Source organism: Mauremys mutica, chromosome 1 (assembly GCF_020497125.1).
Source record: "Mauremys mutica isolate MM-2020 ecotype Southern chromosome 1, ASM2049712v1, whole genome shotgun sequence".
NCBI lineage: Eukaryota > Metazoa > Chordata > Testudines > Geoemydidae > Mauremys > Mauremys mutica.
The window spans coordinates 3,425,374-3,441,893 of NC_059072.1; the positions used below are offsets into that span (position 1 = coordinate 3,425,374).

General features: G+C 44.5%; 1 protein-coding gene and 1 pseudogene across 2 annotated transcripts in view; one reads left to right on the forward strand and one right to left on the reverse strand.

Moving 5' to 3' along the window:
- Nucleotides 1-16,520, forward strand: part of PPP6R2 (protein phosphatase 6 regulatory subunit 2) — a 156,543-nt gene that overhangs the window by 111,807 nt on the left and 28,216 nt on the right. For both annotated transcript variants that reach the window (XM_044990735.1, XM_044990744.1), the window contains exons 17-21: nucleotides 1,316-1,373; nucleotides 4,126-4,253; nucleotides 6,595-6,770; nucleotides 9,387-9,549; nucleotides 9,914-10,002. In XM_044990735.1, the coding sequence (XP_044846670.1) occupies nucleotides 1,316-1,373; nucleotides 4,126-4,253; nucleotides 6,595-6,770; nucleotides 9,387-9,549; nucleotides 9,914-10,002 (614 nt within the window). The remainder of the gene's footprint in view (nucleotides 1-1,315; nucleotides 1,374-4,125; nucleotides 4,254-6,594; nucleotides 6,771-9,386; nucleotides 9,550-9,913; nucleotides 10,003-16,520) is intronic.
- LOC123351421 lies at nucleotides 14,865-15,614 on the reverse strand (annotated as a pseudogene).

The following is a 16,520-nucleotide window of genomic DNA, read 5'->3' on the forward strand; positions in this document are numbered from 1 at the left end:
GTCTTTAGAGTCACCCTCAAGAAAGTACCAACCAGTATGTCCTGAAAGCTGTCAGTACCATCTAGCTCTGAAGGTCTCAGGATTCTCAAAGTTCTAGGGTCTCTGCTAGAATATTTAAATAAATGGAAACTACTTTTCAGTGTGAAGGGAGGATCTTAGATATTCTCTAGCCTTTTCCTTGAGCTTTGTGGTCATAAGGGCCATTAATAGGGCCAACAAGTTCCAGTCCAGCATGCAATTGACTGATTATGGGGTAATTGTTTTTCCCATTTTGTAATAAAATAGGAATTAAGTCAATTATTGGGGGGGAAAGCAGCATAAGTTCTGTCAGGAATCATGTAGAGACAGTTAATGTAAAACTGGAGCTGAACGAGAATTGTAGCTGGAACATACTGTCCATTCCCATGAGGATGAATAGGAAGGGAGAGGGAAGAAAACAAAGGCTCTTCCAGTGAAGGATATTTGTTGGTGAAATCTTTGAAAGAAATGACTTAAGATATAATTAAAAATGACCCTTTTTTTAGTAGGATGGTCATTTGAATATTTTTTAATATTTTACAACAGATGCACTAACTTAATAGCTTTAATTGATAACATTTGAGACATAAATAACACTGCCCAGATTTAGGCATGTGTAGATGCGGCATAAAATCCCCCTCCTCAGTCCCCTCAGGTTATTCCAATTAACTGCACTCTTGCCCTGTGGAACCCTTTCCCGTTCTAGTAATGGTCTCTCTTAACCTAAAGTGCCAGTGTGAGCTATTTGATGATTTTTGTGGTTTGCATCATTATCCACTAGGGACTTGGAGCAGCTCCATAAGCGATCAGTAAGGACAGAACATGATTATATGAGAAGCTCTTAGAGGTTTGTGATCAACTGGAATTGGCTTTATCTTTGGGAGCTTTGTCTCTGACTCAGCTGAAGGAACTGACAAATGTTTGCAGGCAGCATTTGTACTCTGCAGGAGTTGGCACGTGACAGCCAGTAGGGGTTTGGTTTAGTCTCTGTCCCGCTACATTGCTCAATACGGTCAAAATACCTTATGAGTTAGGATAGTCCCACTGGTCTCATTCTAAGGAGCTGAACAAGATCTAGGGGTGTTTATCCTACAAATGATATCTGCAGAGAAGCAGAAATACAAGGTTACATTATTTTTTCCCCTCAAGGACTAGAGTAAAGAAATCATTGGGTTTGAATAATACAGCAATGAGTGTTCAGAGAACAGCAGAGAAGTTGGGTTGCAAAGTGTCTTTATATGTTGAGCTGTCTTTGTACCCTGTTGCTCCAAGCCCTTATGCAGATTTCTCTTTGCAGTGCACCTTTTGACAGGATTGCAGAGATAAACTTCAACATAGATGCGGATGATGACAGTGTAAGTAGGGTTTCTGGATATTTATTGAACAGGACTGACTCCGGCAGGTCAGTCCATGCTTGAATCAGATGCAGCCATTTGCATCTTGGAGAAAAGGGGTGCAGTATTTTATTTATGTAGTAAAGAAAAAGATTCCCCAGTGCCTATCTCCAAGCAAGGGAATCGGGACACTGAAATCACCTTACTATATAATTCTCTTACTCTTTCAATCTGCTGTTGCATCGTCTAGCTCTAGGACTCCATTATAGGAGCAGCCACTGGAGCTGGATGGTGTGCTTCTGTCCAGGGCCGGCTCCAGACCCCAGCGCGCCAAGCGTGCGCTTGGTGCGGCGTGCCGCGGGAGGGCGGCAGGCGGCTCTGGTGGACCACCCGCAGACATGCCTGCGGACAGTCCGCTGGTCCCGCGGCTCTGGTGGACCTCCCGCAGGCGTGACTGCGGGAGGTCCACCGGAGCCGCGGGACCAGCGGACCCTCCGCAGGCACGTCTGCAGGAGGTCTACCGGAGCCGCGGGACCGGCAACCGCCAGAGCGCCCCCCGCGGCGTGCTGCCATGCTTGGGACGGCGCAATTCCTAGAGCCGCCCCTGCTTCTGTCTTTGCTAGTAAATGCCCTATGAACCTGCTGTTGCCCATTGTCTTTCCCTGCCAACCATTCTGTCTGTTGAATAGGATTAGAAGTTGGTGAATAAAAATATTAGAAACTTGGTTCCTTACAGATCTGAGTATTGCCACCGCATCCTTTGTCTCTCCACCATACTGTCCTGAGCCAGCACCCATTGTGGGAGCTGGATGATGGTGCAAGTCAAGAGTCCCCTACATCTGTTTCCTGACAAACCCTGTTCCATTCAGAACTGAGGGCATTTGATTTCCTTAGTCTTAAAACTGCTGCTTTTAACAACTTCCCTTACACTGCTCAGTGAAAAATTAGTTCCTTCTCCCCTTTTCTCTCTCCACTCCTCTGGCAACATTTCTGAGATGCAAAAAATTCATTGTGTTTTGCTTGAAACTGCAAACTAAAACCTGCAGCCCCAGATAGCATTTAATATGCTTAGCTGTGCTCTCCTAACTAGAGAGGATTTTTGGTAGTGAAATTTCACTACAGCCCTTGCTTATGACAGTACATCATCTCATAACTGACACATACTTAGAACCTTTTATCCAAAGATCCCCAAAGTACTCAACGAACTTGGCAAACTGATCACAAATTGTATATGTTCAGAAATATGTGACTTCACCAGCCACTGAAATGCAGCCACTGCTGGGATGGAAAGTGCTATGTGTTGGACAGAGCAAGAGTTCAGGAATAGCACACCAGTTAGAATTACAGGGTGCTTTTAACTAGGAAGAATGTAATTACTCAGATGAAATTTAGCCTAAACGCCGAGATTATGCTGTGGGAAGTTCATTTGTCTGTGTGGAGTGGACTGTATCCATGACATCATCTCTTTATTCTCAAAATTCCAAACTGGAAAATTTGTGAGTGAATGATTTACTGTATATACTTGATCATAAGCCAGTTCGTTTATAAGCCAACACCTCCCTACCCCCCCCCCCCCCAGATGGATAAGTAAAAATGGAAAATTTTTATGACCCGTTCATAAGATGACCCTATAATTCAGGGTTCGGCAAACTTTCGCTTCTAGGCCATCAGGATAAGCTGCTGGCGGGCTGAGATGGTTTGTTTACCTCGAGCATCTGCAGGCATGGAGGTAAATCTAAATAAACAGTGTCCCGGCATGGCAGCTGCTTACACTGACGGGCTGGGACAGCAACTGGTGGGGAAATTTTTTGGGGGGAGAAACGGGGTCAGGGGAGTAACCCCTGTGACCACCCCCCACATGACCCCACCCCTAGCCTGGGACCCCCACATTCTCCCCATCCCATCCCTTCCCACCTTATCTGGGGAGGATATCTCTGGCCTGGCTGGAGCTGTTCCAGCAGGCTGGGCAGCGCGGCCGCAGCCTGCTCTGGCAGACCAGACCGGGCGGTGCGGCCGCAGCAAGTTCCAATGGGCTGGGCTGGGCAGCACGGCCACAGTGTGCTCTGGCGGGCTGGGCGGCTCGGCCACAGCCTGCTCTGGGGGGCAGGGGCTGAGCGGCATGGCTGCAGGCTGCCAGCTCCAGAACTGCAGCTGCTTCGGAGGCTGGGGGGAGAGCAGTGTGACTCTGGCCCCGCCTCTTCCCTTCTGGCTCTGCTGGCTGTGCTGCCTCTCCTTGCTCCCTCTGTTGGGGGGAGGGGCTGTGTCCCACCTCTCCCTCTCTATACCCGTTCATAAGCCAACCCCCTTCTCTGGTGCTTCCCTTTTTTACAAAAAAAAATTCGGCTTATGAACGAGAATATATGGTACTTTGTCTGAAATATCTCTGAGACAACCCCCCATAGCAGAGAAGCCTCCCTACCACAGTGGGTGAAGTGGAGAGATTTGTATGACAGGATGACTATGAAGCAGCATGCAGGGATACCTTTTATTTCAGATGCAAGCCAGGCTCTGACAGCCTTATTTCTTATTTGGTATCTTCTTGGCTTCCTGCCTCCAGGCTTACCAGACCTCTTTCTGACTCTTGGCCCTTCCACTTATGTATATTGCCTGTTCCTTATCCTGGGTGAAAGTAAAGTGAAAAGTGTATGTATGCCTTCGGGGGACTAGATGTATATAGACATTATGCTTTGTGAACTCTGCTCTGCACCAGCATTCTTGTTGCTTCCGCCCCCAGGAATCTGCAGAAACTGATTTCTGTTGAAATTTGTTTTAGCCAAATGCATCCCTCTTTGAGGCCTGCTGCAATGAACGGATCCATCAATTTGATGATAAAGAGGAGGAGGAAGATATCTGGGAGGAGAAGGAAATAACCTATGCAACCCAAGTCAAATCAAGAACACGGTAAGGTGAAAGCAAATGGTCTGTCTTTTTTCTCTGAATACCATCAGGTTGTATATTCCAGTTAATTATTCCTCATAAATACGTGCTTTGGAGCCTGTTGCTTGTATAGAACATAATGGCTTTATATGAGCTGCTCCTATAAAGAGATTATTGCTTGTCTTAAACTTAGAGCAAGATACCTGTCATGTACAAATGAGGCCAGGCTTGAGGGCATGTAATAATGAGGGAAACACTAGGATACACAACCAGGTGTGGAGGAGAGAAACTGCCTTTATTTGAAGAATTTTTTAGAAGCCATTTCTTTTCTCACCTCCCAGAAACTGAGTGTAAAGCCCATGTCTTGTTCTAGAGGAAGAGGTAGAGAGAACAGCGATTAATTTGTTTAATAAGGGAGGAGATATAGGGTTCTTTTTAAAATTGTGAAAACAAGAAAAATTAGTTTTTGATGAGAATTAGGGCCCTTTCATGTTGTGTAGCTGGTATTGTAATGAATTTGCGATTCATCCCTTAGATTTATTATTTAATAATAAATTCTTCTAGATGTGGACAGATTGGACAACAGAAACAACCAAGAGGCTGAAATTGAATTGTGTGAAATGTAGTAATATTCTCAGTCCAGTTGCTAATGGACAGTTATTTGCATCTCACAAGCCACCAGGCCAGGTGACACTAACTTGCCTGCTGTTCTCGTTCTCAATCTCAATTGAGATTGAACTCACTTCCCTGGCCTAGAAATGATTCTTCTAGGACAGGTGTTAGGTACTGTAGAGGGGTTGCGTGGGGAAGCTTGCCCTGCTGCTGCCTATGCAGTCTCCAGGGCAGTCAGTTCCAGCACTTTTATCAGCTGCGAATTAATAAATCCTAACAGGATGGGTGTGACCATTCTCGGTGCCAGTGAGAATCAGCCCTTCATTTAAAATCAGTGCTGCATACTGTAACACCAGCTAGTTCGATAACTTTACCTTTCTTGGATGTGGAAGGGGACAACTTCCAGATTGAATCTTTTTTTTTTTTCCTTTGCTTATCCTTCATTCTGATGCTTCTTTTTTGTTATTCTGGACTGATCACTCATCCCACCTTTTCAGTCATTGCAGTATGGAAAATGTAATTGAGTAAAATCACTGTGTTTTAGTCAGTTTCCATTTGATGTGTGTAAAAGCGGAATGATTTGTTTACTGTCCTGTGTAATTTTTGTTTATATATAACAAGTATACTCCCTCCTATCCAACTCTCCTTTCCCCAAAAATCTGAGTGAAGAAAGTAGTCTTGTGCCACCGAAGGTGGACCTATATTAATTGAATTAGGCGTTCTGTCTCCTTTTTGTGTACAAGGTTGAATGGTCAGAAATATGTAGCTACTGCTAGTAGGAATGAAAATTGTGGGTGCAATAACATCATAATTCTCATTTGGTTAGAAATGTAAGTCAGACTTTTAGTGATCACATGAAAATTGATTTTTTTTATTCAGACTCAGTTATCTTGAAAATGCTTGTATGTGTAAATTAGAATATGGAAGATTGTTTGCATTCATAGTGTTTTATATCCTCAGGGTGCAAGGCATACATTAGCTAATTTAGCCCTCCTACCCCCATTTTACAAGTGGGGAAACTATGAAAGAATAATTTAGTGACTTCAGTTGTAATTAAAAAGAAATCTATTAATCAATCTGTACAATGTATGCTGTGATCTCCATGACAAATCTACCCTCCCTTGAATTCTGTGTTCTTCCTCTTTCCTTCCCACCCAGTTCTGTACTTCGGTCTCTTGCCTTTTTTGTTATGGTTAGTTTAAAGTGGATGCTCCTTAGGGAAAGACTGTCTTTTGATGTGCTTGTAAAGTGTAGTGCATACCTGTGATGATACTGTGAATAATAATAACTGACTTAGGAGAAATGATTCAGAATTGTTTGTATAGCTTTATTTAGTAATGGCTCAGGGAGAAGGGTGTAGTAAACCCTTCTGAAGGGTGTAGTAAACACAGGAACACTGGGGAGTCGGGTGGCACCTTAAAGACTAACAGATTTAGTTGGTAAACACAGGAGGGATTCTGTAGGGGTTTACTGGAATATAAATGGGAAATTATGGGAAGAAACTACAAAACAGAAAATTTAGGCTGAATGTTAGGCCGAAATTCATGAAGGACATTTATTAAGCTGAGGAATATCTCCCGTAGGAAGCCGTGTCATTTAGGATATCAAACACTACATTGATCAAAGCATTAAAAGACACAATTTAAGGACGCATCCGCACTGCCCCTTTCTTCCCCCTCCTGATGGGACTAGCAGGTATGGGATGGACTACATGGCCTAATAGGTTTTTCTAACTCTGATTTCTACAATTTAGGTTTGGAGTGTCTCAGACCTCAGAGAGTTCCTCAAAAAGTGATCTAGAGAATGGGGATCGTGATGGCAGTGTGGACTCAGAAGAAGAGGAGGAAACAGAAGAACAAACAACACCTGTCACCGAGAACACCAACAAGAATAATCCTTCTGAGCAGAAAGACACTAACTCTACTGAAGGTAAAAAGTTCAAATACCATCTTAATTAAGTCTCCAGAGATCCAGAGATCTACCACTTGGATATGTGTATAGCCACCTGCAAGCCACATGACTACTGAGGCTACTCAGTAATGTAGCCTCAGCAGCTGGGAAGTAAAATGCCCATTGTGAATTTGCATCTGTGTATTCCTGCCTTAAAAATGTTGGAGCTCTGCAAGATTGCAGTGTCAGTTACTCTCCTGGATCCAAGCAGGATATAATTACTATAACTGTGTCAATTTTTATTAAAAACCAGCGAAGAAGATATTAAGTGAGAGGACTAAGGTGCTGACCCCCAGGATATTTTTAAGGGTTTTATGAAGAGCAAAATTGAATATATTCAGGCCCAACCTTCCTTCCCCCCCCTCTTTTTCTCTATGTGAAGAACTGCCTGTTGTTTCAGTTTCAGTTTTGCTGTTGTAAACCCGTTCTTCCGGGGCATGGGGAATGAGCGTACACACATGAGCTTGGCCCAGAGCAACACAAAGGAATGATGTCATCATGTAGTGCTTGAGACAGGAAGTGCAACTGACAATAAACAAGAGTGAAATTGACTATACACACTGCACTGTCAGTTGCTCAAAGTAAATCAACTGAAATAAAGGGAGAGAAGTTTTTTGCAAACTTCTTTGTTATATTAATCTTCGGTGTTACTTGTGACTAGACTACAAAATTTGCAGACAGAAATGTTATTTTTTTCAAGCGGTGTTGCTACAGAAGAACCGTTAGCATTGTGCAAGTCTGCTCCTGTAAAAAACAAAAACTTTCCACTGACGTTACCTACTGTTTGTGTTACAAAAACACAGATATTTTCAGGTCATCATCAGAGGGACATCTACATCCAGGCCAATTAAATTACAAATATTTATACTACAGGCACTTTCTGTGGACAGTGTAATTGGTGCAATTGACTTTGTCTAGAAACTAAGTTCAGATATTGGTACAATTCATGAGTGAATATAGGTTTGGTGGATCACCTCCTAATTTATGCATGCTCCTCAACAGCTGATTGATTTGGCACAATACATATTGTATTAAGAGAGGTACTGTATTGCAGGTCAGGAAGCAAATCACTGTTAGAACTGTGTGTCTGAAACTGAGGAGATAGAAGGATGTTTTAGTAGATAAGACAGTGGACTGGGACTCAGGAGATTTGGATTTAATCCCTGGCTCTATTATTTGACCACCCGGTTGGAGAATCATAGAATCATAGAATCTCAGGGTTGGAAGGGACCTCAGGAGGTCTAGTCCAACCCCCTGCTCAGAGCAGGACCAAACCCAACTAAATCATCCCAGCCAGGGCTTTGTCAAGCCTGACCTTAAAAACCTCTAAGGAAGGAGATTCCACCACCTCCCTAGGTAACCCATTCCAGTGCTTCACCATCCTACTAGTGAAAAAGTTTTTCCTAATGTCCAACCTAAACCTCCCCCTCTGCAACTTGAGACCATTACGCCTTGTTCTGTCATCTTCTACCACTGAGAACAGTCTAGATCCATCCTCTTTGGAACCCCCTTTCAGGTAGTTGAAAGCAGCTATCAAATCCCTCCTCATTCTTCTCTTCTGCAGGCTAAACAATCTCAGTTCCCTCAGCCTCTCCTCATAAGTCATGTGCTCCAGCCCCCTAATCATTTTTGTTGCCTTCCGCTGGACTCTCTCCAATTTATCCACATCCTTCATGTAGTGTGGGGCCCAAAACTGGACACAGTACTCCAAATGAGGCCTCACCAGTGCTGAATAGAGGGGAATGATCACGTCCCTCGATCTGCTGGAAATGCCTCTACGTATACAACCCAAAATGCCATTAGCCTTCTTGGCAACAAGGGCACACTGTTGACTCATATTCAGCTTTTCGTCCACCGTAACCCCTAGGTCCTTTTCTGCAGAACTGCTGCCCAGCCATTCGGTCCCTAGTCTGTAGCAGTGCATGGGATTCTTCCATCCTAAGTGCAGGACTCTGCACTTGTCCTTCTTGAACCATTGATCACTACCCGTTGAGCCCGACCATCTAACCAGTTTTCTATCCACCTTACCGTCCATTCATCCAGCCCATACTTCTTTATCTTGCTGGCAAGAATACTGTTGGAGACTGTATCAAAGGCTTTGCTACCCTGTACATCAGTTCCCCCCGTAAAAATGGGGATAATAGCACTTCCCTACCTCGTAGGGACATTGAGAGGATGAATTCCATTAATGATTGACACATTCAGATAGTATGGTGATAAGGGCCACATAAGTACCTAGATAGATAGAAACTTGCCCAGATCTTGCCTGTAGCACATGGTTAGCCTGCAGCTAGTGCATTGCAGTTACAGAACTGTATAAAGCCATCTTTCTTAATAAGTGCTCCCCTATTGTGGGGTTACAATATTTGTCAGAGAAACCAATTTTCAGATAAAACAGTAAATGGCCTGATTTCTTTCAACAACATGAGATTCACCTACAGTCCTCCTATAGATTTCCATAAGGATTCCCACTGCCCAATTTTTGTTTTTATCTCTGGGAATTTCCCCCCCTCCCCTCCTCCACTTTGACTTTTTTTGTGAAGGCATAAGATTGTACAAAATCTTAGCAACTCCTGTTTATCTTTGTACCTTCAGGATCTGGGTGGACAGCTGTGTTTGAGCCTGTGAATTCAAAACCCCCAGTACCCTGTGTTGCCATGGATGTTGGATCAAGTGTATGGGATTCAGCAGCACCAGAGACAGCCACTCCTGAGGAGAAAGGATGGGCAAAATTTACAGACTTTCAACCTTTTTGTTGGTAAATGAAGTATAAATGCCAATAACTTCTCCACAAATTCTGTGTGAAAGAATGTTTGGCATGTGGTTGTATGGAATAACTGGCTAGGGGTCTGTGCTGTAATCTTTCTTTTCTTTTCTCTAAATATTGTCTGTGTGGATTCTGGATCAATACTCTCACCTCTGTGTTTACACTGATTGAAATCAGTGGTATCCATATCTCATACTATAATGATACTGTATATATTGTCACTGTTGCAAGGCTCTGACTATACTGTAAGTTATTAGGGTTGCTTGTAATAACTTCTTTTTTAGGAGTTATTTCTGAGTAGCCTATATCAGGACCGGAACAGCTGTGATTCATTCTCGGGTCTTTTCTTTTCTAGCTCAGAATCAGGTCCCAGATGTAGTTCTCCTGTGGATACAGAAAGCAGTGACTCAGAGGGAAACCCCAAGCAGGGTCAGGACAAGAACTGTAAGTGGCAATAATATTATGAAATGTGAAGGGATTCATTTGCATCTGTAACCATTTTGAGTATTGCCTAACATCCCAGGTTTGTGGGGAAAAGTTCCTGTCCAGTGCTTCCTCACAGATGTTACTTGATAGATCCACTCAGACATATTAGAGCTCCTAAATGTGGGTTCACCCCTTAATGAAACAGTAAGAAATGCTGCTACTTTTCATGGGTTACACTCTCATCAGTAATGAAGTAGTAACTTGTATGTTTATATGATTATGATCCCACATTTACACCTTGTAAGCACTGTGCTGCAGCAGCAAATTCCTTCCTGTTTCTTTCCAAGTGTTCCTTTATAAAATCAGTTACTAAAAACTGTAATACCACAAAAAGTGATCTTTGGAATCTGGGTTCCAAATAGAAGGGAGACGACGAAAGTAGTGACAGAAGAGACTAACGCACTAATGTTGGTGTCTTTGAGGTTAGACTAGAGAATCAATCTGGAGCTTCTCCCAGAACTGAAGCTGAAAGGTTTGAAATTTTGGTTTAACTTTTTGAAAATAAATTCACACTCCTTTGTGTTGCATGATTTTTTTTCTGATACCAGAAGTAGAAATGCCAAAACCCAGCAAGAGAAGCTATCCCTGTTGTATTTCTGATGAGCCACAGCCAGAAAGTACTGGATATCTAGTGAGATTTTTCTGTCTAATTTCTTGACCAAAAAAAAAGGTAGGGGGCGTTTAAACCTCTGAATTTTTTGTGCTTCACTCAATGCTAGTTTAGAGCTTGATTCTCCTGTTAACCTAGAAAATCCCTTGTGGTGCTTTGGTTTTCAGGTCCTCAAACTGATCTTACTGATATCAAACAAACAAACCTCAAGACATTAATAAATGCCAGAACATCAAATTAAGAAACTCCTGGTAGCATTTTCACCCATTTTAGATCAAAACAGGGTTCTAAGAATCCGTAGTAGAGACACAAATTAGCCCCAATCTTGTCACAGTTCAGAACATTAAGATTATTAAAGGTACCTATGAAAATCAGGGTAGATTCCCAGTGCAGATTATTCCCATCTATGCTTCTAGCTGTGTGGAAGCACAATCTTTGTAATCCTCCTGTGACAGGTCTCTTTTTTGAGTTTGGGTCAGTGTGGAGCCCAAGTGCATGTACATGTGCATGAGACTGGATTCTTTTGAGTAGCAGTGTTAGTCAGGGCCATGCACGCACCCTGTGCTCCTCATGTTCCCATGAGAGGGCATAAAGGGTGGAATGGCTGCAACCCTCCCTTAATTCCCTCTTACCACCTGTGGCAATGAAACGGAACCCAGCAAGTGCCTGACTGCTACTCTGATCAGTTCTTTCAGTTAGTGAAAAATTCTGTCTTCACACCCGTTTCTCTGAAAGATGTTCCTTAAAAAAAAATAAAATTGATAGACAAGGCACTTTGTGCCAAGCTCCGTGTCTCACGGTGAAGTCCAAGCTCTCAGGGTTCAAACCCTACCTTCCTGCAATGGACTGATCTCCATCAAGGATGGACAGAGCTGATACCATTTCTAACTAGGAGACTGCCACATCCTGGATAAGTGCTTTTTGTGTGAGTCCTTTTCTGCCAGGACCCACAAGTCCAGGGACACATGGCTGAAGTGGCATCTATTTGAGCAATCTGTGCAGGTCACTTTGGACCTAGAGGTAAATGGTTATAACCAGAGTGAAGCTGGATAAACCAGTATCGGACACTATAAAACACTCTTCACGTTCCGAGATACGGCAGTGGAAAGAGTGTGAAAAGACACCAGCAGAGTCAGTGCATCTGATGCTGATCACCTCCTCAGTGAAATCTCCAGTGTGTAAGACCTCAGTGTTGACAGCCGTGGTGCCGAGCATCTCTGCACCAGTAGTTCTGGTGCTTACAACTCCGGTAGACTCCCCCAACTCAGGTAGAAAAGCTGGCACCTGTGCCTGCTCAAAACGGGACACTGGATTGCATAGCTGGTCTGAGCATAAGCATAGCTCCAAGGCTGAAGGAGGCTTCTGGAGGGAAGACGTAGGACACCACTCCAAAAGCAAAGCCCCTAAGCAGATGGGCAGAGCAGGAGGCCTGGCCTGAATGCCAATACTGATCCTCATGACGGAGTTGAGCAAGGACTTCAAGTGTCCATATCACCCCTGGAGACGTTCCTCATACCAAAGAGGTGGCTGGCAGCATGCCATTCCTTGGCAGTGCCCTTCAATTAAGAGAGAGATTCCTCCTTATCATTGCTAACACGTTTCTTCTCTCCAGCACTGAGCAGAGATTCCTCTCTCCATCTTTGGAGAATGGCCATAAGGACGGTATTAAAGAACTCCCATTCAGAGCACTGCCCCAACTGGCATGGGAGTGACGCTGGGCCAGCCAGCCCCAATTTGGTCAGTACCCATACAGTAGGCCACTTTGGCCATATTAGTCTTACTGGAGGCTGTCCTTCCACATGCTGAGGAGCAGCAGCTCTCCTTCCTGCACGTCTAGAAAAAGATAATCATGTTTCCCAATGTTTTTTCTGGCTAGGCCAGCACAGGAACAGGAGACGATAGAGGGACAACAACAATTCCCATGTCCCACCAAGGAATCCTCCTCATTGCTGGATGAGGCAGTAACACCAGCACCTACACAAGCATTAGATGACTTTAAAGCCTTCCAGGACCTCCTTCTCTGAACTGTGGAGATCCTGGACATAAGACTGTTTCTACAGGGGGGAGGGATAGCTCAGTGGTTTGAGCATTGGCCTGCTAAACCCAGGGTTGTGAGTTCAATCCTTGAGGGGGCCATTTAGGGATCTGGGGTAAAAATCTGTCTGGGGATTGGTCCTGCTTTGAGCAGGGGGTTGGACTAGATGACCTCCTGAGGTCCCTTCCAACCCTGATATTCTATGATTCTATGATTAAGTCTCATAAGCTCTTCGGTATCCTGGGTATCATCATGATGACACCGGCCAGAATTACTCTCCCTAGTAATGAAGGTATCCTACAACCAGCCAAAAGACTCTGGCAGACCTCAACTATTCTTCTTCCCACCTCTAGGTGTGCAGAGAAAAGGGATCAGGTGCCACCAGAAGGTTTTGAATACTTTTATGCCTGCCCAAACCTAGGGTTCTTGGTCTTCTCTGCAGCTCAAGAGAAATCCACAGTCCATTAAAGGCCCTCCTAAAGACTATAAGAAGTTAGACCTGTTTGGGCAAAGGTACATGGTACTGCCATTTGGACTGTTGGTGCTGAGAGTCTTGTCAAATGCCTAGTGGTGGTAGCAGCAGCACATATCAGAAGAATATGGGCATTCATGTCTTCCCCTGCTTGGACAATTGGCTGATAGGGTCATAACCCAGCAGCAGGCTACCATGCACCTAAAAGTTCATCCTCTCAGTTCCCTTAGCTGAACCTGCTAGTGAACTCCAAAATATTATTTCTTATCCCATCACAGATGATAGAGTTTGAGGAGTCCTGGTCAGTTCTGGTCCAACAAGAGCATAGGCTCATAGACTCATATTTCCAGTAGAGATAAGGTGGTGTTAGTACCATTCTACAAAGCACTGGTAAGACCTCATCTGGAATATTGTGTGCAGTTCTGGTCTCCCGTGTTTAAGAAGGATGAATTCAAACTGGAACAGGTTCAGAGACGGGCTGTTGGGATGATCTGAGGAATGGAAAACCTGTCTTAAGAAAGGAGACTCAAAGAGCTTGGCTTGTTTAGCCTAACCAAAAGAAGGCTGAGGGGAGATAGGATTGCTCTCTCTAAATATATCAGAGGGATAAATACCAGGGAGGGAGAGGAATTATTTAAGCTCAGTACCAGTGTGGACACAAGAACAAATGGATATAAACTGGCCATCAGGAAGTTTAGACTTGAAATTAGACGAAGGTTTCTAACCATCCAAGGAGTGAAGTTCTGGAATAGCCTTCCAAGGGGAGCAATGGAGGCAAAAGACGTATCTGGTTTCAAGACTAAGTTTGATAAGTTTATGGAAGGGATGGTATGATGGGATAGCCTAATTTTGGCAATTAATTGATTTTTGACTATTAGCGGTAAATATGCCCAATGGCCTGTGATGGGACACTAGATAGTGTGGGATCTGAGTTACTACAGATAATTCTTTCCTGGGTGTCTGGCTGGTGAGTCTTGCCCACATGTTCAGGGTTTAGCTGATCACCATATTTCGGGTCGGGAAGGAATTTTCCTCCAGGGAAGATTGGCAGAGGATTCTCTGCACCTTGAAGTTTTTAACCCACAAGTTGAGGACTTCAGTAGCTCAGACATAGGGGTTTGTTACAGGAGTGGGTGGATGAGATTCTGTGGACTGCATTGTGCAGGTGGTCAGACTAGAAGATCATAATAGTCCCTTCTGACCTTAAAGTCTATGAGTCTATAAGGCGAAATAGGGCTGGCATAAGTCCGGAGAAGAGTACTTGAGTGGCTGAAAGCTGCTGACACCCTGCTACCACAAGAAAGACTCCTCGCTAGAGGCAGGGGGATAACAAGGTGACTCTCAGCCCTTGAGAACTGTCACGCTCTTCACCTGCTGGGTGTCAGTAACAACATGGTGGATTTTCTGAGCAAACAATTGATCTGTGGAAATCCATCATAGCAGTGATGTTCCTGTGTTGGGAAAAGCCAGTGGTTGACATGTTTGCTGTTGTCATCAATGCCAAGTGCCAGAAATTTTGTTCCAAAGTAAGCATGAATCTGAGGTTGTTACGGGACACCTTCTTTCCTCAGTAGTCCCAAGTATTCTCATATGCCTTTCCACTGACTTCCCTGAGTCCCAGGGAGGCTTCCAAAATCAAGAGAAACTAGAGAGCACTTTTCAGCTTGTGGTTCTTCTAAACTACGGCAGGAGGGATTTGCTAACACACCTCCCTCACTGGCAACCATCTGAGGTAATCCATGATGCTGGTAGAACAGCAGCTTCTATTTCTCTCCCTCAGCATCACTCGCTGCCTCCTTATTGAGTCCTCGGATTGACAAGTCATAAACCACTTCCTCAATTTTCTTGACGTCATACTTCAAGCCGTCGTAGTGCTTCCTCAAGGAGTCATTTTTCAGATTGAGGAGATGGAAGCCAGAATCCAGCTAGTTAATGAAGGTGGAGATGTGAAGAGGACAAGAATAGTCACCTGCGGTGACACTGTTCACTGCCAGCCTAGACAACTCACTGGCAAGAGTCAGAATCCCAGAGAGGTAGTCTTCAGTGTCCAGGTGAAAACCTCTCTCTTAATCATCCTCAATTCCAAGTATTTCTGTAACCGCTTCTCGAGTCACGAATGTTTCTGTCTCCAAGTAGACAACGAATGCTGTCGGAAACACCAAGTGCTGTATCACAAACCTCCAGTGTTCGTGAAACCTGTAGCACTGATCAGCTGGAAACTTGGTCTTCAGAGATGCTAGCTGTGTTTTGACTGCACCAAAGTGTTCTCGGTCCTTCTGACACTTCTTTGGTATGTCCTGAAATCCAGCTCCCTGGTGAACCCTCTGCAGCAGTGTTAAGATCTCCTGAGCCATCTGTTCCAGGGTCTGAACCACTTTCCTGATTTCCTCTCAGATGTCCTGGTTAGCGGTGAGGACCCCCTGCAAGGTGATGATCATCTCACTGACCGACATGGTGTGCTGCCAGGCCGGGCACACGGGGAGCCACCACCCAGGGGCTAGGATGCTCCCAGTGCTGCCTGCGACCCACCTCTCCCACTCCCAGCTGGGACCGCAACCACTGCTCAGGGACCTTCCAACTGTTATTGTGGCTTCATATTGGCCAAGACTGTTTTGGCTGATGGCCTGATGCAAATATGTATCCGGCCTTTCATTCAGCTCCCACCCTGTCCAGACCTGTTCTCATAACATCATGGTCGGATACGGGCTGCTGGCTGGTTGAGTACAATGGACAGAGTCTGCTTCCTACAGATCCCGGAAATCGTAATATAGAGCAGGAAAGCATGTACCAGAAGAACACACATTCATATCAATGAAAAAGGTTTTTCAAAATGGGTTGCCCAACATAGTCTGGACCCAGTCCAGCCCCCTTGATACTACATATCATCAGCTACTTATTGCAGTTCAGGCTGGCCAGACTGTCAGTTAGCTCTATTAAGGTCCACCTTGTGGTGATTTCAGTTTGCCATTTGCCTGTATGGTCAAGGTTGCTCTTCTCTCACCCCATATCATCAAAGTTTCTCAAAGGGTCATCATGCATTTGCCCAAAGTCAAAGAACCTACCTCTCCTGAGACCTCAGTCTAGTCCTGTGACTCATTAAACCTCCATTTGAACCTCTGTCAGCCTGTGCCCTGCATCACCTTGCTCTGAACACAGTCTCTGTTACTCTGGCCAGGAGAGTGACTGAGCTTCAGACACTTCTGGCCGAACCCTTCCCCCACCCTCAGTACAACATTTCATAGTGTCATGGTGGTGCTGCAGGTGCACCCCAAGTTCATTCCTAGGGCAGTCTCAGAATTTCATCTCAATCTGTCAATCATCCTGCCCGTTTTCTTCCCAGAACCACACTTGGCACATGG